This window comes from Oncorhynchus nerka, linkage group LG3, assembly GCF_034236695.1.
Source record: "Oncorhynchus nerka isolate Pitt River linkage group LG3, Oner_Uvic_2.0, whole genome shotgun sequence".
NCBI lineage: Eukaryota > Metazoa > Chordata > Actinopteri > Salmoniformes > Salmonidae > Oncorhynchus > Oncorhynchus nerka.
Window position 1 is genome coordinate 76,364,278 of NC_088398.1, and position 25,890 is coordinate 76,390,167.

Sequence of the window (25,890 nt, forward strand, 5' to 3'; positions counted from 1 at the left end):
TTCAGTTGCAAAACATTTTAAAACCCTTTCCGTTACATGCCCTAATAGATGTCAATGATTTATTCATTTATTTTCAGACGTTGTTGGCCGCAACAGTCTCTGTTCGTCATGGCATAATAGATTGCTTTGGTGAACATGTTACACATCTAGCCTGGATAAACCAAGCTGAATTCTGTGCTCAACCTACAGTTGAAGTGGGAAGTTTACATACACCTTAGCAAAATACATTTAAAATCAGTTTTTCACAATTCCTGACATTTAATCCTAGTAAAACGTCCCTGTCTTAGGTCATATAGGATCACCACTTTATTTTAAAAATGTGAAATGTCACAATAATAGTAGAGAGAATGATTTATTTCAGCTTTTATTCTTTCATTACATTCCCAGTGGGTCAGAAGTTGACATACACTCAATTAGTATTTGGTAGCGTTGCCTTTAAATAGTTTAACTTGGGTAAAACGTTTCGGGTAGCCTTCCACAAGCTTCCCACAATAAGTTGGGTACATTTTGGCTCTTTCCACCTGACAGAGCTGGTGTAACTGAGTCAGGTTTTTGGGCCTCCTTGCTCGCACACGCTTTTTCAGCCTACACATTTTTGATAGGAATGAAGTCAGGGCTTTGTGGTGGCCACTCCAATACATTGACTTTGTTGTCCTTTAGCCATTTTGCAACAACTTTGGAAATATGCCTGGGGGCATTGTCCATTTGGAAGAGCAATTTGCGACCAAGCTTTAACTTCCTGACTGATGTCTTGAGATGTTGCTTCAATATTTCCACGTAATTTTCCTTCCTCGTGATCTGCCATCTATTTTGTTATGTGCACCAGTCCCTCCTGCAGCAAAGCACCCCCACAACATGATGATGCCACCCCCGTTCTTCACGTTTGGGATGGTGTTCTTCGGCTTGCAAGCCTCCCCATTTGTCCTCCAAACATAATGACGGTCATTATGGCTAAACAGTTCTATTTTTGTTTCATCAAACCAGATGACATTTCTCCAAAAAGTAAGATTTTTGTTCCCACATGCACTTGCAAACCATATTCTGGCTTTTATATGGCGGATTTAGAGCAGTGGCTTCTTCCTTGCTGAGCGGCCTTTTAGGTTATGTCGATATAGGACTCGTTTTACTGTGGATATAGATACTTTTGTACCCATTTCCTCCAGCATCTTCACAAGGTCCTTTGCTGTTGTTCTGGGATTGATTTGCACTTTTCACGTTAATCTCTAGGAGACAGAACACGTCTCCTTCCTGAGCGGTACGACGGCTGCGTGGTCCCATGGTGTTTATACTTGCGTACTATTGTTTATACAGATGAACGTGATAACTTCAGGCGTTTGGCAATTTTTTCTGAGGTCTTGGCTTATTGTTTTTTATTTTACCATGATGTCAAGCAAAGAGGCACTGAATTTGAAGGCAGGCCTTGAAATGCATCCACAGGTACACCTCCAATTGACTCAAATGATGTCAATTAGCCTAACAGAAGCTTCTAAAGCCATGACATCATTTTCTGCAATTTTTCAAGCTGTTTAAAGGCACAGCCAACTTAGTGTATGTAAACTTCTGACCAACTGGAATTGTAATACAGTGATTTATAAGTGAAAAACTGTGTTTGTAAACAATTGTTGGAAAAAGTACTTGTGTGATGCACAAAGGAGATGTCCTAACCGACTTGCCAAAACTATAAATGTTAACAATACATTTTTGGAGTGGTTGAAAAAAGAGTTTTAATGACTCCAACCTAAGTATATGTAAACTTCCGACTTCAACTGTAGCTGAAGTGAAACACAGCATTTAGCTTAAGGTTTAGGTTACATGTCCTCAGCAACATGACGGAAACGTTTACTTCCATGAATCAGCCTTCCTCAGCTGTGATTAAGCCATTGGGTAGAAGTTGAAGGAAGTAAAAAATATTTTATTTGGAGAGACAAAAAAACAACTCTAGATGAGGTAAGAGAGGAAACAAATGGCCTGTGGCTGTTGTGTGGTGCCATGGGATATATATTCCTCCCACTGGGGTGCTGGGAGGGGGGAGGCTAGTGAGCCTAGTTTGAGGAGAATATGCAGAAGAAAAAGACAATGACAAACTGATTCAGAATGTCCTTCAATATGAAATATGCTGGATTATAAAGGCAAAAAACATGTTGACAGCATTGATATGTTGATATGTTGTAAACAGAAAACACAATGCATGAAAACCTGCCCCTGTGACTACAGCTAGAATTTAGTCAAGAAGTAAAGTAGAACAGTTTTTAAAGACAATGTCATATTATGGGGAGAAGGGGGCAGTGGATGCTCATCCACTGCATTTCTATACAATTAAAAGAAAAGTCTGGTCAGTCTACAAACACACAGCCTATTAGCTATGCAATTAGCCGCTACACATGAACTCACATTAACTCAGGACGGGGATTAAAAACTATAATGGAATGCGTACGGAGGCAGAACAAGTATTTTACATCACGTCTGCTCCCGCTCTTCCCTCCCCAGGCGCTTGAGGGCGCCATGCTTCCCTGCATCACGCACTCCTGCCCTCCCTCGTCACGTGCATCAGCAAAATTGGACTCACCTTGACTCACTCACTCATCTGTTTATTTCCTCCCCTATATTTGTCAGTTCCCTGCTGATTCATTGTCTTTTGTTTTTGTTACCTGTTTGCTGACCAGTTCCTGTCTCGTTCCATGTCCGTTATTTATTAAATGTTTGACTCCCCGTACCTGCTTCGTCTCTCCAGCGTCATTCCATGTGACATTTTATTAGCAAAATGTTAACAAATACGTTTGCTTTACAGATAGTGCTTTATAGTTATTTATTTGGCCGTTTTAAAGCTAATTTACTGCAATTCTACACATTCTGCCATGGCCTATGCCATGTTAATATGATGTCTGAGTGAGAGTGACTAAAAAAATCAACGGAGGCCCCCTGGAGGTCAGGGCCCCTGGGCACGTGCCCTGCATGCCCGGTTGGTAATTCGGTCATGATACAAGTTTAGATAGCTGGCTAGACTAACTAGACTATTTACTAATGCCCACTGTGCACAGATATCAGTTCCACTTCTAGTTTTGATTTAAATTTGGTTGAGTTGTAAAGTGAATTCAACAAAACAATTAACCATGTCATTGGATTTAGGTTAAAGTGAGGTGAAAAACATATGAAATTCCCTTACGTCGATGACTATGCAAATCCAATCAGTTTTTTCCGTTGATTCAATGTCATCAAATACATTTTTGTTGTTGTTAAAATTAAGTAAAAACAACGTTGTTTCAACCAGTTTTTGCCCAGTGGGAGGCTACTTCAGTAACTGTCAGGGAATTATAACAAGACGAAAACTACAGCAATATATATTTTTAATGTTTTTATATATATATTTTAATGAGAGAGGTCCTGACCTCAGTATCTTCATATGTAGCTACAGGCCCGCTGCTACAGTCTGTTGGGGGCCAAATGGTATTGACTTCAGTGAGTGCTTCTTTTAAATTGCCTTGATTTGTACATGCCACATGAATCAGTGGCTGATAGCCTAGGAAACTGAAGCTACATGTCTCTGTGTCTGGAGACAACAAAGTATTCTTCTTCTTCTTGTCTTAAAACTCTAATATTTCCAGCCTGGTCTTGAAGAGGACGTCATTTGGACATGCTAGTTTACAGCCTGGATATCGTGTGCTAATGAGGGTAGTTAAACTGAGGTATAGGGCTCATGCCAACTGTCCTCTAGTTTTTACAGCCCTGTTGTTTTATTAATGGGGACTATAAAAGTCTTAAGGACAAACATACTGTATTTGGAGACAATAAATTGCATTCCGTCTTCATGACAGAGGTCAATCCACTATCTCCTTATTTCTAGGGGGCATAATACATACCACACTACACACTACCAAAGGCTATGTACAGTACATGACATACTTCTCCATGTCACTCAGGGAGGAGCTGATGGTGCTTACCAGAATGTCCCCCTTCAGCAGCAGGCCTGGCTCAATGGTGATGCAGACACTGGTCTGGCTGTCTCCCTGGACACTACTGGAAACACACACAGAGAGCCTTGTGAACACACCATCACGCTATCAACCAACACACACAGAGAGCCTTGTGAACACACCACACCATCACGCTATCAACCAACACACACAGAGCCTTGTGAACACACCACACCATCACGCTATCAACCAACACACACACAGAGAGCCTTGTGAACACACCACACCATCACGCTATCAACCAACACACACAGAGCCTTGTGAACACACCACACCATCACGCTATCAACCAACACACACAGAGCCTTGTGAACACACCACACCATCACGCTATCAACCAACACACACAGAGCCTTGTGAACACACCATCACGCTATCAACCAACACACACAGAGCCTTGTGAACACACCATCACGCTATCAACCAACACACACAGAGCCTTGTGAACACACCATCACGCTATCAACCAACACACACAGAGCCTTGTGAACACACCATCACGCTATCAACCAACACACAGAGAGCCTTGTGAACACACCACACCATCACGCTATCAATCAACACACACAGAGCCTTGTGAACACACCACACCATCACGCTATCAACCAACACACACCACACCATCACGCTATCAACCAACACACACAGAGCCTTGTGAACACACCACACCATCACGCTATCAACCAACACACACACAGAGCCTTGTGAACACACCATCACGCTATCAACCAACACACACAGAGCCTTGTGAACACACCACACCATCACACTATCAGCCAACACACACAACGAACCACCACTCCACTCCACTCCACACCAAACACAGAAACACAAAAACATGTCGTACTCTCTTGAACACAACACCACTATAAACACACACACAAACACACACACGGGTAACTGTTTTGAACGCGACACCAATCACAGACAAACACCTCTTTTACATTAACGCATCAGTCAGCAATGATGTATGATCAGCGTAGTAGATCGTGACCACTATGCTCTGGCTGAGGGTAATGTTCTGGCTGAGGGTAATGTTCTGGCTGAGAGTAATGTTCCGGCTGAGGGTAACATTCTGGCTGAGAGTAATGTTCTGCCAGAGGGTAATGTTCTGGCTGAAAGTAATGTTCTTGTTGATGGTAACATTCTGGCTGAGAGTAATGTTCTGGCTGAGGGTAAAAATTATGGCTGACGGTAATGTTCTGGCTGAGGGTAATGTTCTGGCTGAGGGTAATGTTCTGGACTTATTTCACTGGCTCCTCAAGTTACTAATAACACTACTACTGATCATAACACTAGGCAGGAACAGCTGAGGCTGGGGAACTACAGACTGGGTCTGGGGAACTAGAACCTGGGGCTGTGGAACTCAAATCTGGGGTTGGGGAACTACAGACTGGGACTGTGGAACTAGAGACTGGGGCTGGGGAACTGGAGAGGGGATGGGGAACTAGAGACTGGGGAACTAGAGACTTGGACTGGGGAACTAGAGACTGGGGCTGGGGAACTAGAGACTGGGGCTGGGGAACTAGAGACTGGGGCTGTGGAACTAGAGACTGGGCCTGGGGAACTACAGACTGGGGCTGTGGAACTAGAGACTGGCTAACTAGAGACAGGGGAACTAGAGACCGGGGCTGGGGAACTAGACACTGGGGGTGGGGAACTAGAGACTGAGGCTGGGGAACTAGAGTCTGGGGAACTAGAGACTGGGGCTGGGGAACTAGAGACTGTGGTTGGGGAACTAGAAACTGTGGCTGGGGAACTAAAGACTGAGGCTGGGGAACTAGAGACTGGGGCTGAGGAACTAGAGACTGAGGCTGGGGAACTAGAGACTGGGGCTGGGGAACTAGAGATTGGGACTGGGGAACTAGAGACTGGGGCTGGGAAACTAGAGACTGGGGATGGGGAACTAGAGACTGGGGCTGGGGAACTAGAGACTGGGGCTGGGGAACTAGAGACTGGGGCTGGAGAACTAGAGACTGGGGCTGTGGAACAAGAGACTAGGGAACTAGAGACTGGGACTGGGGAACTAGATACTGGGGCTGGGGAACTAGAGACTGGGGCTAGGGAACTAGAGACTGGGGCTGGGGAACTAGAGACTGGGGCTGGAGAACTAGAGACTGGGGCTGTGGAATAAGAGACTAGGGAACTAGAGACTGGGACTGGGGAACTAGATACTGGGGCTGGGGAACTAGAGACTGGGCCTGGGGAACTAGAGACTGGGCCTGGGGAACTAGAGACTGAGGCTGGGGAACTAGAGACTGGGGCTGGGGAACTAGAGACTAAGGCTGGGGAACTAGAGACTGAGGCTGGGGAACTAGAGATTGAGGCTGGGGAACTAGAGACTGAGGCTGGGGAACTAGAGACTGGGGCTGGGGAACTAGAGACTGGGCCTGGGGAACTAGAGACTGGGCCTGGGGAACTAGAGACTGGGGCTGGGGAGGCTAGCTAAACATAATAACGTGTGGCAAGCACACAATGGATTTACTGGTGTAAACTGTATGTGTGTGTGTGTGTGTGTGTGTGTGTGTGTGTGTGTGTGTGTGTACTTACTAGATCCCAGATGTGTAGACTGGCTGCATGGCCTGATAGATCTTGAGGAAAGGGCGACAACCTGAAAAGCCATCGCAGAACACTGAGTAAGTGTGTGTGCGTGCGTGCGTGCGTGTGCGTGCGTGTGTGTGTGTGTGCACGTGTCAACTCTCACCTCCTTTGGACTCAAAGTTGGGGATGCCGTGCATGATGACGTGGTGAAGGAACAGGGGTTTGTTGTTGATCTTAATATGCCCAGAAAGAAGGCCGCTAAAGTACTGTACATACCTGGGGGAGAGACAGGAGAGAGAGAGAAAGAGAGAGAGAGAGAGAGAGAGAGAGAGAGAGAGAGAGAGAGCACAGGGGAGACAGGAGTAGGCAAGGATCGAGAGAAAAAAATTTACCAGAGGGATTAGCATGCCAACATTGTAAACTGGACATACTATCTCTACTTATAACCATTGCAAAGACAACAACAGAAGCTTACATCATGCATAATCACTTATGATGTTCAGTCTACGGATTAAGACATTGCCTTAACTCTATAAATTAGGACGCAAAAGGACGCAATTAGGACGCAAAAGGAGGCCTCTGCTTCCGCTACAGGAAGTAGAGAGGTCAGACAGGAAGTGAAGGGAAACTGACCTCTTCTGAGACGGCTGACCCACAGGAAGTACTTTGTCTTCATAGAACCTCTTCATGGCGAACCTGTCCAGGGCCTGGTCGGCACTAAACACATAGAGACAAACATCTCGTCAGAACTCATACCCACACACGTTTTACAGTAGTGTTTTTGCAGTTATGACTGTATAGCATTCACTATAGTGTTTTTGCAGACATGACTGTAGTATAATATAGTATTTACTGTAGTGTTTCTGCGGACATGGCTGAAGTAAACTATAGTATTCACTGTAGTGTTTCGTGGACATGACTGTAGTATATTGCAGTATTCACTGTAGTGTTTCGTGGACATGACTGTAGTATATTGTAGCAACAGTTGTCGACAAGGGTTAGCTAACATGGCACAACTACCAGACTATGCCTACTGTTTAATGAGGGAAACATCTCAACCCGAGCATAAGAAACACAGGTTGGAAAATAAGTACAGCATCGTTTGTCACCGTTTTTGGACATCTTGTGAACTTGATCAGCTGAATCTCTGTGAAAACACTGTTGCATTTCAGAAAGGTATCTAGTGGAAGTAACTGATCTAAGAAGTAATTTGGTGTAAATGTGTTATTTATCTGTGTTGGTCCCATGTTTCATGAGCCGAAATAAAATAACCCAGAAATCTCTCAAATTCTGTGTGTTTGTAGTTCTCTCAAATTTTGTGCAAACATTTGTTACATCCCTGTTAGTGAGTATTTCTCCTTCGTCAAGTTGATGCATCCACCTGACATGAGGTGATATATGTGTTATATCAAGAAGCTGATTAAACAGCATGATCATTACACAGGTGCACATTCTGCTGGGAACAATAAAAGACCACTCTAAAATGTGCAGTTTTGTCACGCAACACAATGCCACAGATGTCTCACGTTTTGAAGGAGCAAGCAGTTGGCATGCTGACTGCAGGAATGTCCACCAGACCTGTTTCCAGATAATTTAACATTAATTTCTCTACCATAATCAGCCTCCAACAAATTTTTTAGAGAATTTGCCAGTACATTCAACCAGCTTCAAAACTGCGGACCAAGTGTAACCACGGCAGCCAAGGATTTCCACACCCGACTTCTTCACCTGTGGGATCATCTGAGACCAGTCACCCAGACAGCTGATGAAACCGTTGGTTTGCACAACTGAAGAATTTCTGGACAAACTGTCTGAAACCGTCTCAGATAAGCTCATCTGTGTGCTCATCATCCTCACCAGGGTCTTAACCTGACAGCAGTTTGTCACCGTAACTGACTTCAGTGGACAAATGATCACCTTTGATGGCCACTGGCATGCTGGAGAAGTGTGCTCTTCACGGATGAATCCTGGCTTCAACTGTACCAGGTAGATGGCGGGCGTCATGTGGGCGAGCGGTTTGCTGATGTCAACATTGTGAACAGAGTGCCCCACGGTGGCGGTGGGGTGATGGTATGGGCGGACATTAACTACGGACAATGAACACAATTGTATTTTATCTATGTTAATTTGAATACAGCGTCATACCGTGATGAGATCCTGAGGCCATAGATGCCATTCATCTGCCGCCATCACCTCATGTTATAAGAGTTTCCTCCTAGGCTAGGAAACACTGTCACTACCGATAAATCTTCGATAATCGAGAATTTCAAGGAGCATTTTTCTACGGCCGGCCATGCTTTCCTCCTAGCTACCGCTACACAGGTCAACAGCCCTGCACCCCCCACAGCAACTCGCACAAGCCTCCCCCTCTTCTCCTTCACCCAAATCCAGATAGCTGGACCCCTATAAATCAGCTGGGCTAGACAATCTGGACCCTCTCTTTCTAAAATTATCTGCCGCAATTGTCGCAATTGTTGCCCCTATTTACTAGCCTGTTCAACCTCTGTTTTGTATCGTCTGAGATCCCCAAAGGTTGGAAAGCTGCCGAGGTCACCCCCCTCTTTAAAGGGGGAGACACTCTGGACCAAAACTGTTCCAGACCTATATCTATTCTACCCTGCCCTTCTAAGGTCTTCGAAAGCCAAGTTAACAAACAGATCACCGACCATTTCGAATCCCACCGTACCTTCTCCGCTCTGCAATCTGTCTTCCGAGTTGGTCATCGGTGCACCTCAGCCACACTCAAGGTCCTAAATGATATCATAACCGCCATCGATAAAAGACAGTACTGTGCACCTGTATTCATCGACCTGGCTAAGGCTTTCGACTCTGTCAATCACCGCATTCTCATCGACAGACTCTATAGCCTTGGTTTCTCAAATGATTGCCTCGCTTGGTTCACCAACTACTTCTCAGAAAGAGTTCAGTCTGTCAAATTGGATGGCCTGTTGTCCGGACCTCTGGCAGTCTCTATGGGGGTGCCACAGGGTTCAATTCTCCGGCCAACTCTTTTCTCTGTGTACATCAATGATGTCGCTCTTGCTGCTGGTGATTCTCTGATCCACCTCTATGCAGACGACACCATTCTGTATACTTCTGGCCCTTCTTTGGACAATGTGTTAAAAAACCTCCAGACGAGCTTCAATGACATACAACTCTCCTTCTGTGGCCTACAACTGCTCTTAAATGCAAGTAAAACTAAATGCATGCTCTTCAACTGATCACTGCCCGCACCTGCCCACCCGTCTACTCTGGACGGTTCTGAATTAATATAAATATGTGGACAACTACACATACCTTGGTGTCTGGTTAGACTGTAAACTCTCCTTCCATACTCACATTAAGCATCTGCAATCCAAAATTAAATCTAGAATCGGCTTCCTATTTCGCAACAAAGCATCCTTCACTCATGCTGCCAAACATACCCTCGTAAAACTGACTATCCTACTAATCCTCGATGTCATTTACAAAATAGCCTCCAACACTCTACTCAGCAAATTGGATGCAGTCTATCACAGTGCCATCCATTTTGTCACCAAAGCCCCATATACTGTACTTCCCACCACTGAGACCTGTATGCTCTCGTTGGCTGGCCCTCGCTTCATATTTGTCGCCAAACCCACTGGCTCCAGGTCATCTATAAGTATTTTCTTGGTAAAGCCCTGCCTTATCTCAGCTCACTGGTCACGATAGCAGCACCCACCCCAGTAGGTATATCTCACTGGTCACCATAGCAGCCACCCATAGCACGCACTCCAGCAGGTATATATCACTGGTCACCATAGCAGCACCCACCCGTAGCACGAACTTGTTCTCAACTGGCCTACCTGGTTAAATAAAGGTGAAATAAAATAGTAATAATAATAATGTTTCAGCATGATAATGCACGGCCCCATGTTGCAAGGATCTGTACACAATTCCTGGAAGCTGAAAATGTCACAGTTCTTCCATGGCCTGCATACTCACCAGACATGTTACCCATTGAGCATGTTTGGGTTGCTCTGGATCAACATGTACGATAGCGTGTTCCAGTTCCCGCCAATATCTAGCAACTCCGTACAGCCATTGAAGAGGAGTGGGACAACGTTCCCAAGGCCACAATCAACAGCCTGATCAACTCTTTGTTAAGGATATCTGTCATGCTGCATGAGCCCGTGCCTCACACCAGATACCGACTGGTTTTCTGATCCACACCCCTACCTTTTTTTAAAGGTATCTGTGACCAATAGATGCATATCTGTATTCCCAGTGAGGTGAAATCCATAGATTCGGGCCTAATTAATTTTTTCTATTGACTGATTTCCTTATATGGACTGTAACTGAGTAAAATCTTTTAAATTGTTGCGATTATATTTTTGTTCAGTGTACAATAGTCATGGCTGCACAACACTACAGTGAATACTACACTATACTACAGTCATGTCCGCCAAAACACTACAGTGAATACTACAGTATACTACAGTCATGTCCGCCAAAACACTACAGTGAATACTATAGTATACATTTATAAATGTTTAGTCATTTAGCAGATGCTCTTATCCAGAGCGACTTACAGGAGCAATTCGGGTTAAATGCCCTACTCAAGGGCACATTGACAGATCTTTCACCTAGTCGGCTCAGTGATTCGAACCAGCAACCTTTTGGTTACTGGCCCAGCGCTCTTAACTGTCAGGCTTCCTGCCTCCCCAGTGAATTCTATAGTATACTACTGTAAAGTCCGCAAAATATAAATATATGTATATGAATATAGAAATACTACAGTATTTAGACTACAGTATACTAAAAGTATTATTTTAGGTGGGCGTAACGCTCACTCATATCTATAGACCTCTTCAAAGGACTCTATTTTAACTGTTAAAAAAGTTATGCTAGTGTCAAGAGACTGTGACCCCCAAAACTTCCAATGGCCCAATACATCCAATGGGCCAATATATCCAATGGCCCAATCCATCCAATGGCCCCAATACATCCATTGGCCCAATACATCCAATGGCCCAATACATCCAATGGCCTCAATACATCCAATGGCCCCAATACATCCAATGGCCCAAAACATTCCAATGGCCTCAATACATCCAATGGCCCAATACATCCAATGGCCTCAATATATCAAATGGCCCCAATACATCCAATGGCCCCAATACATTCAATTACACATTACATCCAATTACCCAATACATCCAATGGCTGCGATACATCCAAAGGCCCCAATTCATCCAATGGCCTCAATACATCCAAAGGCCTCAATACATCCAATGGCCCAATACATCCAATGGCCTCAATATATCAAATGGCCCCAATACATCCAATGGCCCCAATACATTCAATTACGCATTACATCCAATTACCCAATACATCCAATGGCTGCGATACATCCAAAGGCCCCAATACATCCAATGGCCTCAATACATCCAAAGGCCCCAATATATCCAATTGCCTCAATACATCCAATGGCCCCAATACATCCAATGGCCCAATACTTCCAATGGCTGCAATACAATATATAAAATGGCCCCAATATATCCAACGGCCCCAATACATTCAATTACGCATTACATCCAATTACCCAATACATCCAATGGCCCAATACATCCAATGGCCTCAATACATCCAAAGGCCCCAATATATCCAATTGCCTCAATACATCCAATGGCCCCAATACATCCAATGGCCTCAATACATCCAAAGGCCCCAATATATCCAATGGCCCCAATACATCCAATGGCCCAATACTTCCAATGGCTGCAATACAATATATCAAATGGCCCCAATATATCCAACGGCCCCAATACATTCAATTACGCATTACATCCAATTACCCAATACATCCAATGGCCCAATACATCCAATGGCCTCAATACATCCAATGGCCTCAATACATCCAATGGCCCCAATACATCCAATGGCCTCAATACATCCAAAGGCCCCAATATATCCAATGGCCCCAATATATCCAATGGCCCCAATATATCCAATGGCCCAATACAGCCAATGGCCAAATACTTCCAATGGCTGCAATACAATACATCCAACGGCCCCAATACATTCAATTACGCATTACATCCAATTACCCAATACATCCAATGGCTGCAATACATCCAAAGGCCCCAATATATCAAATGGCCCCAATACATCCAATGGCCCCAATACATTCAATTACGAATATACATCCAATGGCTGCAATACATTCAAAGGCCCAATACATCCAATGGTCCCTATACATCCAAAGGCCCCAATACATCCAAAGGCCCAAATACATCCAATGGCCCAATACATCCAAAGGCCCCAATATATCCAATGGCCCCAATATATCCAATGGCCCCAATATATCAGATGGCCCCTATACATCCAAAGGCCCAATACATCCAGTGACCCAATAGCAGATAGAGGAAAACCCAGAAAGCTGCTCCTCTTCGCGGACGTTGTCATTTCAGTGAACTCACAGTGTTGTCTTGCTTTATCTGCATTGACTTAATTAGGGCCTGCTTTGTTATAATAATAAAAAAAGCCTGAACACTGGTACACTGTGTACTGTACACAGTTTTCACGTGTTGGGTAGGGAGGGGCAATGCGATGATCAGTGGATAACATGGATCGTGTGACTCTTCATCATCTGCTTATTTGTTGACTGTCCTACTCTTCTCTATGGTTCTAAAGTTTACATGACTCCTCTTTATATCTCTCTCTCTCTGTCTCTCTCTCTCTCTCACTCTCTCTCTCACTCCCCTATCTGTCTCTCACTCCCCTTTCTCTCTCTCTCACTCCCCTCTTTCTCCTCTCTCTCTCTCTCTTTCACTCCCATCTCTCTCTCTCTCACTCCCCTCTTTCTCCTCTCTCTCACTCCCCTCTTTCTCATCTCTCTCTCTCTCTCTCTCTCTCTCTCTCTCTCTCTCTCTCTCTCTCTCTCTCTCTCTCTCTCAATCCCCTCTCTATATCACTACCTTCTTTCCCCCCTCTCTCTGTCTGTCTTGTGTGTTGTGCTGTTAAGTTTGAGGATGTATGTGTTTACCTGGCTGATATGTTGCTGTAATGCATGTATGCTGCCACCACCACTCCTGTTCGCCCTCGGTTCCCCTACAGAGACAACATCAAACAAGGATTACCAATCAGGAAGTATTGCTTTCACATATTGGTCATTCAGAAGATATCTATTGGGAAAGGAAAAGGACGGCCGTCTACTATCTCTGAACAGCATAAACCATACAAAGGGTCTGATACTGTATGTATATGACAGCGGTATTGTTTCTCAACATGCTTGAGAGGGCTTTAGTTAGCACGGTACAGTATCACACAGTATCTCACCTTGTTGTGTATCACTACTACATTGTGACTGTCTGCACTCAGCCAACTGTCCATAGCCTTACAGATAGTGCAGATCTTATCCAGGGCAGGCGCGTGGTGGTCCGGCCAGCCAAAGTCCAACACTTTTGGGTTGAGCTGGTTCATGTCACAGCGTTTCTCGCTGAGGTTGAAGAGCTGAAAGAGCAATGAGTTCCTTTTTATTTTATTTTTTTTCTACAGAGAGAAAAATGACAGAGGGCAAGCTGATCGTAGATCAGTGTCTACAGGGGCATTGGCGAGGGTAAGCTGATCCTAGATCAGTGTCTACAGGAGCAACTTCAGGATGATACAGATCTACAGTCAGCTTTTTTGTTTTCCCCCCTTAAAAGGAAAGCCTATGAATTGGTAGTGTGAGCTGATCCTAGATCAGTGGGGTGGCCCTCACCAGGTAGTTGTCTTGGTGTTTGGAGCGCAGCATGGAAGCCACCTCGCGGAGGTTTGCAGAGTAGCTGTTCTCATCCGCAGAGCTGGAGAAGGAGACTGAGATGATCCTCTCAGTGATGTAGACCAGGTCCAACTCATAGTTCTCTTCCAGGGCCTGTAGCAGACTCACACTCCTGAGGGAGGGAGGGAGGGAGGGAGGGAGGGAGGGAGGGAGGGAGGGAGGGATGGAGGGAGGGAGGGAGAAAACTTTTTACACTTTCCATGGCAATAAAGCTTTGTGAATGAAATTAATTAAATTGTGAGAGTGAGGGCGGTGGGGAGATCTTCCATCACAAGTTGAATCACAAGTTAAAGACAGTAGACTACTTTTACTTACTTTATTGCATTGCTTTGGTAACATCAGAGTCTCTTTCATGCCAATAAAACATATTTTGAATTTGAGATAGAGAGAGAGAGAGAGAGAGAGAGAGAGAGAGAGAGAGACAGCTAGACATCAGAGGGACCCCCGTGTCATATCATGGTAGGACAGATGTAATGAGATGGGGAGAGAGAGAGAGAGAAAGAGAGAGAGAGAGAGAGAGAGAGAGAGAGAGAGAGAGACAGCCAGACATCAGAGGGACCCCTATGTCATATCATGGTAGGACAGATGTAATGAGATGGTTAGAGAGAGAGACAGAGAGAGACACAGAGAGAGAGAGAGAGAGAGAGAGAGAGAGAGAGAGAGACGGAGAGACAGAGAGACAGACAGAAAGACATCAGAGGGACCCCCGTGCCATATCATGGTAGGAGAGATGTAATGAGATGGAATCCAGCGCCTTCCAAAAGCATAATCTATAAAACCCACTATCTGCAACTGACTGAATACTGTCCACAGTCTTAGCTGAATCTCATTTATTGAGGACAGGATATCACTAAATCAATGTGGGGTCACGGTAGCTTCCAAACTCCAGCTGCTGTTCAGTACATTAAACACACACACACACAGACACACACACACCAGTCAGTACATTAAACACACACTACACATTTCGTTTGGATCCACTCTGACAAAAAGAGAATGGAGAGAGATGGATTCAATGGATGAAAATATGTTGCATTCCGTGAGTGTACAGCTCAGGAGACTAAACAAAACATTTTGGTCACTTGATAGGAATCTAACATATTCTGGGCAGAGGAGAGAGAGAACGACCACGTGCCTTTTCACAATCTGGTGTATCTGGACCTGAATCAGGAGTCTAAAACAGACTGGGAGGGCATATGACTCAGGGAGAGAGTCTACTAGGAATATTTCAACTCTGGAGAGCCGACTTGGAGGATATTGCTCATGTGTCTTCTACAGGGCAATACACTGGTTATACAGTGATAACATGCAGTGCATCTGGCACTATGAGAAAGTTATTAGTCACAAGGACTAGACAAAGCAATATATGCCAAATGTTCTCTACTAAACACAAATACAACGTGCTTCCTTCATTTATTGCTCTCGTTCTCTTAGTATATGCCTCACCAAGTCTCCTTCTCTTAATATATGCCTCACCCAGTCTGTTATCTTAGTATATGTCACATCCAGTCTCCTTCTCTTAGTATATGCCTCACCAAGTCTGTTCTCTTAGTATATGCCTCAACCAGTCTGTTCTCTTAGTATATGCCTCACCCAGTCTCCTTCTCTTAGTATATGCCTCACCCAGTCTGTTCTCTTAGTATATGCCTCATCCAGTCTGTTCTCTTAGTATATGCGTCATCCAATCTGTTCTCTTAGTATATGCCTCATCCAGTCTGTTCTCTTAGTATATGCCTCATCCAGTCTGTTCTCTTAGTATATGCCTCACCCAGTCTGTTCTCTTAGTATATGCCTCAACCAGTCTGTTCTCTTAGTATATGCCTCACCCAGTCTCCTTCTCTTAGTATATGCCTCACCCAGTCTGTTCTCTTAGTATATGCCTCATCCAGTCTGTTCTCTTAGTATATGCCTCATCCAGTCTGTTCTCTTAGTATATGCCTCACCCAGTCTGTTCTCTTAGTATATGCCTCATCCAGTCTGTTCTCTTAGTATATGCCTCAACCAGTCTGTTCTCTTAGTATATGCCTCATCCAGTCTGTTCTCTTAGTATATGCGTCATCCAATCTGTTCTCTTAGTATATGCCTCATCCAGTCTGTTCTCTTAGTATATGCCTCATCCAGTCTCCTTCTCTTAGTATATTCCTCATCCAGTCTGTTATCTTAGTATATGCCTCATCCAGTCTGTTCTCTTAGTATTTGCCTCATCCAGTCTGTTCTCTTAGTATATGCCTCATCCAGTCTGTTCTCTTAGTATATGCGTCATCCAATCTGTTCTCTTAGTATATGCCTCATCCAGTCTGTTCTCTTAGTATATGCCTCATCCAGTCTCCTTCTCTTAGTATATGCCTCATCCAGTCTGTTATCTTAGTATATTCCTCATCCAGTCTGTTCTCTTAGTATATTCCTCATCCAGTCTGTTCTCTTAGTATATGCCTCATCCAGTCTCCTTCTCTTAGTATATTCCTCATCCAGTCTGTTCTCTTAGTATATGCCTCACCCAGTCTGTTCTCTTAGTATATGCCTCCTCCAGTCTCTTCTCTTAGTATATGCCTCATCCAGTCTGTTCTCTTAGTATATGCGTCATCCAATCTGTTCTCTTAGTATATGCCTCATCCAGTCTGTTCTCTTAGTATATGCCTCATCCAGTCTCCTTCTCTTAGTATATTCCTCATCCAGTCTGTTATCTTAGTATATGCCTCATCCAGTCTGTTCTCTTAGTATTTGCCTCATCCAGTCTGTTCTCTTAGTATATGCCTCATCCAGTCTGTTCTCTTAGTATATGCGTCATCCAATCTGTTCTCTTAGTATATGCCTCATCCAGTCTGTTCTCTTAGTATATGCCTCATCCAGTCTCCTTCTCTTAGTATATTCCTCATCCAGTCTGTTATCTTAGTATATGCCTCATCCAGTCTGTTCTCTTAGTATATGCCTCATCCAGTCTCCTTCTCTTAGTATATGCCTCATCCAGTCTGTTATCTTAGTATATTCCTCATCCAGTCTGTTCTCTTAGTATATTCCTCATCCAGTCTGTTGTCTTAGTATATTCCTCATCCAGTCTGTTCTCTTAGTATATTCCTCATCCAGTCTGTTCTCTTAGTATATTCCTCATCCAGTCTGTTCTCTTAGTATATGCCTCATCCAGTCTCCTTCTCTTAGTATATGCCTCACCCAGTCTGTTCTCTTAGTATATGCCTCACACAGTCTGTTCTCTTAGTATATGCCTCACCCAGTCTCCTTCCCTTAGTATATGCCTCAACCAGTCTCCTTCTCTTAGTATATGCCTCACCCAGTCTCCTTCTCTTAGTATATGCCTCACCCAGTCTCCTTCTCTTAGTATATGCCTCAACCAGTCTCCTTCTCTTAGTATAGGCCTCCTCCAGTCTGTTCTCTTAGTATATGCCTCATCCAGTCTGTTCTTTTAGTATAGGCCTCATCCACTCTTACCATCTTTCAGTCCTTCGCTCCCTCTCTTTTTACCTCTCTCGTTACTACTCTTGTAGAGGTTTTACTGATAGAACAGAGGTTTGGTTCTCCTGATTCAGAGGGGTTGGGTTAAATACGGAAGACGCATTTCAATTGAATGCATTCAGTTGTTCAACTGACTAGGTATCCCACTTTCACCTTTCCCTTTCCCTCCAGACACCAGCATGCACTGGGCACCAATCTGCTTCCCATCAGCGCTGCCACGGAGCCACGGGCCAAAACTACAGCCTTCTTTCACTTTATCAGCCCAGCGCATATCTCTCCACGCTCAATTACGAAGCTGCACCGATCACCTTCACGCATTTAAACAAACACAGCCGGTGAAACATATCCCCTTTATCACTGATAACCAATGCACGATACAAGTCCCATTTAGCATGTGATGAGGAGAATATATGTGAATATGTGTGATAATGATCCATTACGGTGTGTGTGTTTCTTTGTGGGTAATGTGTAGGATACGTGACGAGCCAGATGGAGCATATGATTGGTTTGAACTGTATCCTTGGTTTTGTGGGGGAAAGCACTCGACACTTACACTATACAGCTGTGTCAATGTTCAAAACTTCACTGCTGTTGTATATTTGTCTTGTAGTATAATACCTCATCTCTACACCACCTCATCGCTACACCACCTCATCTCTACACCAACTCATCTCTACACCACCTCATCGCTACACCACCTCATCGCTACACCAACGCATCTCTACACCACCTCATTGCTACACCACCTCATCTCAACACCACCTTATCGCGACACGACCTCATATCTACGCCATCTCATCTCTTCGCTATGCCACCTCTTCTCTATGCCACCTCATCACTACACCACCTCATCTCTACACCACCACTTCTCTACGCCACCTCATCACTACACCACCTCATCTCTACACCACCACTTCTCTACGCCACCTCATCTCTACACTACACCACCTCTTCTCTACACCACCTCATCTCTACACCACCTCATCTCTACACTATGCCACCTCATCTCTACACTACACCACTTCTTCTCTACACCACCACTTCTCTACGCCACCTCATCTCTACACTACACCACCTCTTCTCTACACCACCTCATCTCTACACCACCTCATCTCTACACTACCTCATCTCTACACTACCTCTTCTCTACACTACACCACCTCTTCTCTACACCACCTCATCTCTACACTATGCCACCTCACCTCTCCACCACCTCATCTCTACACTACACCACCTCATCTATATACCACCTCTTTTCTACACCAACTCTTCTCTACACCACCTCATCTCTACACTACACCACCTCATCTCTACACCACCTCATCTCTACACCACCTCATCTCTACACCACCTCTTCTCTACACCACCTCTTCTCTACACCACCTCATCTCTACACTATGCCACCTCATCTCTCCACCACCTCATCTCTACACTACCTAGTGGTTAGAGCGTTGAAAGTTTTCTAGATCGAAACCCCGAGCTGACAAGGAAAACAAATCTGTCGTTTTGCCCCTGAACAAGCCGTCATTGTAAATAAGATTTTTTCTTAACGGACCTGCCTAGTTAAATAAAGGTTAAATAAATCTCTACACAAGTAAAGCACAAACTGACAGCTTATGTAATGTCAGGAAGAATATGACACAGAAAAGAGTAGCCTATCTGGATGTCTGAAACGCTATTTCAGGTTTAACTACAGGGCTTGCTGGTTAGCTAGAGGTTGTTCTCTTGACACAAATTGACAATTTCAACTGCTGCTTGCCGCTTGCCTCTCACAATGGGAATGCATTGTATTCGGGGCTGTGTAAAAAAAAACATCTTTAAAAAGCTAACAAACGGTCTCAAATATCTCCCAAAAGTGCCCAGCAGTGCTATATTACATTACTGCTTCCCCCAATGAAGTTAATGTTTTTTTTTGGCACGAAAAAAGAGTAATGTACTCTAAATAAAATAAATAAGCTCTGCACATCTATAGCTGTACCAATAGGGTCTAATAAAGTAGACACAACCATCCTTGGTGGGGTTAATGTGAAGAACCTATAGGTGCTGTCAGTAAAACATGGACCAAGGCCTGCCATCCCGTTGTGCGTAGGAGCGATTGAAGGACGAGGATGGAGTGAGCCATAAAATGAACTGCACAGAGAGATCCATAGGGAGTGAGTCTACTTTCATCTTTTCATTGCTACCCCTTTTCAGGTTTCTTCATGTTGGTGAAAGACCATTTTAAAGTCCCTGTGTGAGGACTTTTGTTTCCCTGTTGCTGTTGGCTAGGAAGGGGGAGAGGAAAGAGGAGGAGATGAGAGATGAGGAGAGGAGAGAAAACATAAGAACAGAACACAACAGAACAGAACAGAACACAACACAAGACAGCACACCATAACACACCAGAACAGAACGGAACACAACAGAACATAACAGAACACAACACAAGACAACAGAACAGAACACACCATAACACAACAAAAAACAACAGAAAACAACACAACACAACAGAAAACAACACAAAACACCACAACACAACAAAAAACAACAGAAAACACCACAACACAACAAAAAACAACAGAAAACAACACAACAAAAAACAACAGAAAACAACACAGCAGAAAACAACACAACAGAAAACACCACAGCAGAAAACAACAGAAAACAACACAACAGAAAACAACGCAACAGAAAACAACAGAAAACAACAAAAAACAACAGAAAACAACACAACAGAAAACAACAGAAAACAACACAACAGAAAACAACAGAAAACAACACAACAGAAAACAACACAACAGAAAACAACACAACAGAACACAACAGAAAACAACAGAAAACACCACAGCAGAAAACAACAGAAAACAACACAACACAACAGAAAACAACACAACAGAAAACAACACAACAGAAAACAACACAACACAACACAACAGAAAACAACACAACAGAAAACAACAGAAAACAACACAACACAACAGAAAACAACAGAAAACAACACAACAGAAAACAACACAACAGAAAACAACAGAAAACAACACAACACAACAGAAAACAACAGAAAACAACACAACAGAAAACAACACAACAGAAAACAACAGAAAACAACACAACACAACAGAAAACAACAGAAAACAACACAACAGAAAACAACAGAAAACAACACAACAGAAAACAACAGAAAACAACACAACAGAAAACAACACAACAGAAAACAACAGAAAACAACACAACACAACAGAAAACAACACAACAGAAAACAACAGAAAACAACACAACACAACACAACAGAAAACAACAGAAAACAACACAACACAACAGAAAACAACACAACACAACACAACAGAAAACAACAGAAAACAACACAACACAACAGAAAACAACACAACACAACACAACAGAAAACAACACAACAGAAAACAACACAACAGAAAACAACAGAAAACAACAGAACACAACACAACACAACAGAAAACAACACAACAGAAAACAACAGAAAACAACACAACACAACACAACACAACACAACAGAAAACAACACAACAGAAAACAACACAACAGAAAACAACACAACACAACACAACACAACACAACACAACAGAAAACAACACAACAGAAAACAACACAACAGAAAACAACAGAAAACAACAGAAAACAACAGAAAACAACAGAAAACAACACAACAGAAAACAACAGAAAACAACACAACAGAAAACAACAGAACACAACAGAACAGAAAATGAAGTGTTGATGAAGACTTGATGAATCAATGAGGATGTAAAAGCTATGGTGAACCATAGTCAATCAACCCTGCTGTACACCCTCCTATACACCCTGTGATACACCCTGCTATACACCATGCTATACACCCTGCTATACACCCTGCTGTACACCCTCCTATACACCCTGGGATACACCCTGCTATACACCCTGCTGTACACCCTCCTATACACCCTGTGATACACCCTGCTATGCACCCTGCTGTACACCCTGCTATACACCCTGTGATACACCCTGCTATACACCCTGCTGTACACCCTGCTGTACACCCTGCTATACACCCTGCTATACACCCTGCTGTACACCCTGCTGTACACCCTGCTGTACACCCTGCTGTACACCCTGCTATACACCCTGTGATACACCCTGCTATACACCCTGCTGTACACCCTGCTGTACACCCTGCTATACACCCTGCTATACACCCTGCTGTACACCCTGCTGTACACCCTGCTATACACCCTGCTATACACCCTGCTGTACACCCTGCTATACACCCTGCTATACACCCTGCTGTACACCCTGCTGTACACCCTGCTATACACCCTGCTGTACACCCTGCTATACACCCTGCTATACACCCTGCTGTACACCCTGCTATACACCCTGCTATACACCCTGCTATACACCCTGCTGTACACCCTGCTATACACCCTGCTATACACCCTGCTATACACCCTGCTGTACACCCTGCTGTACACCCTGCTGTACACCCTGCTGTACACCCTCCTATCCACCCTGCTATACACCCTGCTATACACCCTCCTATACACCCTGTGATACACCCTGCTATACACCCTGCTGTACACCCTGCTGTACACCCTGCTATACACCCTGCTATACACCCTGCTATACACCCTGCTGTACACCCTGCTATACACCCTGCTATACACCCTGCTGTACACCCTGCTATACACCCTGCTATACACCCTGCTATACACCCTGCTGTACACCCTGCTATACACCCTCCTATACACCCTGTGATACACCCTGCTATACACCCTGCTGTACACCCTGCTGTACACCCTGCTCTACACCCTGCTGTACACCCTGCTATACACCCTGCTATACACCCTGCTGTACACCCTGCTATACACCCTGCTGTACACCCTGCTGTACACCCTGCTATACACCCTGCTATACACCCTGCTATACACCCTGCTGTACACCCTGTGATACACCCTGCTGTATACCCTGCTGTACACCCTGCTCTACACCCTGCTGTACACCCTGCTATACACCCTGCTGTACACCCTGCTGTACACCCTGCTATACACCCTGCTATACACCCTGCTGTACACCCTGCTCTACACCCTGCTGTACACCCTGCTGTACACCCTGCTGTACACCCTGCTATACACCCTGCGGTACACCCTGCTGTACACCCTGCTATACACCCTGCTGTACACCCTGCTATACACCCTGTGGTACACCCTGCTATACACCCTGCTATACACCCTGTAATACACCCTGATATACACCCTGCTGTACACCCTCCTATACACCCTGCTGTACACCCTGCTGTACACCCTGCTGTACACCCTCCTATACACCCTGCTATACACCCTGCTGTACACCCTGCTGTACACCCTGCTATACACCCTCCTATACACCCTGCTATACACCCTGCTGTACACCCTGCTGTACACCCTGCTGTACACCCTGCTGTGCACCCTGCTCTGCACCCTGCTGTACACCCTGCTGTACACCCTGCTGTACACCCTGTGATACACCCTGCTGTACACCCTGCTGTACACCCTGCTGTACACCCTGCGGTACACCCTGCTGTACACCCTGCTGTACACCCTGCTATACACCCTGTGGTACACCCTGCTGTACACCCTGCTGTACACCCTGCTGTACACCCTGCTGTACACCATGCTGTACACCCTGCTGTACACCCTGCTGTACACCCTGCTGTACACCCTGTGGTACACCCTGCTGTACACCCTGCTGTACACCCTGCTGTACACCATGCTGTACACCCTGCTGTACACCCTGCTGTACACCCTGCTGTACACCCTGCTGTACACCCTGCTATACACCCTGCTATACACCCTGTGGTACACCATGCTATAAAAAGAGCTTACCTTGATGGTATGTGTGGAGACTCCATACTCTTGGAGGACTTTGTGGAGCCCTGAAACATAAGCAGACAAGGAAGACATGAGTCATTCTCAATAGCGAGACTGCGTAGGTAGATGTCAAACCCCCACATGCAGTTATGCTGGTTTGACAGTGAGAAAGCCAAAGCACCCCAAATGCCCTTTAACTCATAAATCACCAAAGATTTTCTTTCTCACACATTGTCTTGGTGTGAGAGTATGTTTTTGGGGCATACCCATGGTCGGTTATCATAATTAGCACACAGAACACACATTCAGTATTCACCCATAAACACTAGCAACACACATTCAGGATCCACCCATAAACACTAGAAACACACATTCAGTATCCACCCATAAACACTAGCAACACACATTCAGTATCCACCCATAAACACTACCAACACACATTCAGTATTCACCCATAAACACTACCAACACACATTCAGCATCCACCCATAAACACTAGCAACACACATTCAGTATTCACCCATAAACACTACCAACACACATTCAGTATTCACCCATAAACACTACCAACACAAATTCAGTATCCACCCATAAACACTAGCAACACACATTCAGTATTCACCCATAAACACTACCAACACACATTCAGTATTCACCCATAAGCACTACCAACACCCATTCAGTATCCACCCATAAACACTAGCAACACACATTCAGTATTCACCCATAAACACTACCAACACACATTCAGTATCCACCCATAAACACTAGCAACACACATTCAGTATTCACCCATAAACACTACCAACACACATTCAGTATTCACCCATAAGCACTACCAACACCCATTCAGTATCCACCCATAAACACTAGCAACACACATTCAGTATTCACCCATAAACACTACCAACACACATTCAGTATCCACCCATAAACACTACCAACACACATTCAGTATTCACCCATAAACACTACCAACACACATTCAGTATCCACCCATAAACACTAGCAACACACATTCAGGATCCACCCATAAACATTACCAACACACATTCAGGATCCACCCATAAACACTACCAACACACATTCAGTATCCACCCATAAACACTACCAACACACATTCAGGATCCACCCAGAACAGTCCTTTGGTAGGAGTCTTCGGAGTGTACAGTGGGTAACATATTGTAGCTTACAATTTTAATTGTGTCTCTTTGGCTTCCCTGGTCAACAAGAGGTCAATGAGAGGTCAACGAGAGGTCAACGAGGCCTATACAATTCTCTGAGGGGATGTCACATGAGCCCAGGAGGGGAGACCTGTTGTTATCCATCATCATCATCCAATACGTCAGTCTGGATAACCACACCAGATCTTAGACCTGTCTTTCTCTATAGCTCTACCCGTCTTCTGTCTGTCTCTACCCGTCTTCTCTCTGTCTCTCTCTGTCTCTACCTGTCTTCTCTCTTTCTCTCTGTCTCTACCCGTCTTCTCTCTGTCTCTCTGTCTCTACCTGTCTTCTCTCTGTCTCTCTGTGTCTCTACCCGTCTTCCCTCTGTCTCTCTCTGTCTCTACCTGTCTTCTCTCTGTCTCTCTCTGTCTCTACCCGTCTTCTCTCTGTCTCTCTGTCTCTACCTGTCTTCTCTCTGTCTCTCTCTGTCTCTACCCGTCTTCCCTCTGTCTCTCTCTGTCTCTACCCGTCTTCTCTCTGTCTCTCTCTGTCTCTACCTGTCTTCTCTCTTTCTCTCTCTGTCTCTACCTGTCTTCTCTCTTTCTCTCTGTCTCTAGCTCTGTCTCTCTCTCTGTCTGTCTCTCTGTCTCTCTCTGTCTCTACCTGTCTTCCCTCTGTCTCTCTGTCTCTACCCGTCTTCTCTCTTTCTCTCTGTCTCTAGCTCTGTCTCTCTCTCTGTCTGTCTCTCTGTCTCTCTCTGTCTCTACCTGTCTTCCCTCTGTCTCTCTGTCTCTACCCGTCTTCCCTCTGTCTCTCTGTCTCTACCCGTCTTCTCTCTGTCTCTCTCTGTCTCTACCTGTCTTCTCTCTTTCTCTCTGTCTCTACCCGTCTTCTCTCTGTCTCTCTCTGTCTCTACCCGTCTTCTCTCTGTCTCTCTCTGTCTCTACCTGTCTTCTCTCTTTCTCTCTGTCTCTACCCGTCTTCTCTCTGTCTCTCTCTGTCTCTACCTGTCTTCTCTCTTTCTCTCTGTCTCTACCCGTCTTCTCTCTGTCTCTCTCTGTCTCTACCCGTCTTCTCTCTGTCTCTCTCTGTCTCTACCTGTCTTCTCTCTGTCTCTAGCTCTG

The 25,890-nt window shown here is 44.7% G+C and overlaps 1 protein-coding gene across 5 annotated transcripts in view; it reads right to left on the reverse strand.

Annotated features, from left to right (window-relative positions):
• Positions 1-25,890, reverse strand: part of LOC115117816 (tensin-1-like) — a 351,789-nt gene that overhangs the window by 70,937 nt on the left and 254,962 nt on the right. For all 5 annotated transcript variants that reach the window (XM_065015952.1, XM_065015960.1, XM_065015958.1 and 2 more), the window contains 8 exons: positions 23,616-23,665; positions 14,239-14,410; positions 13,815-13,988; positions 13,522-13,586; positions 7,146-7,229; positions 6,676-6,788; positions 6,522-6,582; positions 3,939-4,014 (listed from right to left, as the gene is read on the reverse strand). In XM_065015952.1, the coding sequence (XP_064872024.1) occupies positions 3,939-4,014; positions 6,522-6,582; positions 6,676-6,788; positions 7,146-7,229; positions 13,522-13,586; positions 13,815-13,988; positions 14,239-14,410; positions 23,616-23,665 (795 nt within the window). The remainder of the gene's footprint in view (positions 1-3,938; positions 4,015-6,521; positions 6,583-6,675; positions 6,789-7,145; positions 7,230-13,521; positions 13,587-13,814; positions 13,989-14,238; positions 14,411-23,615; positions 23,666-25,890) is intronic.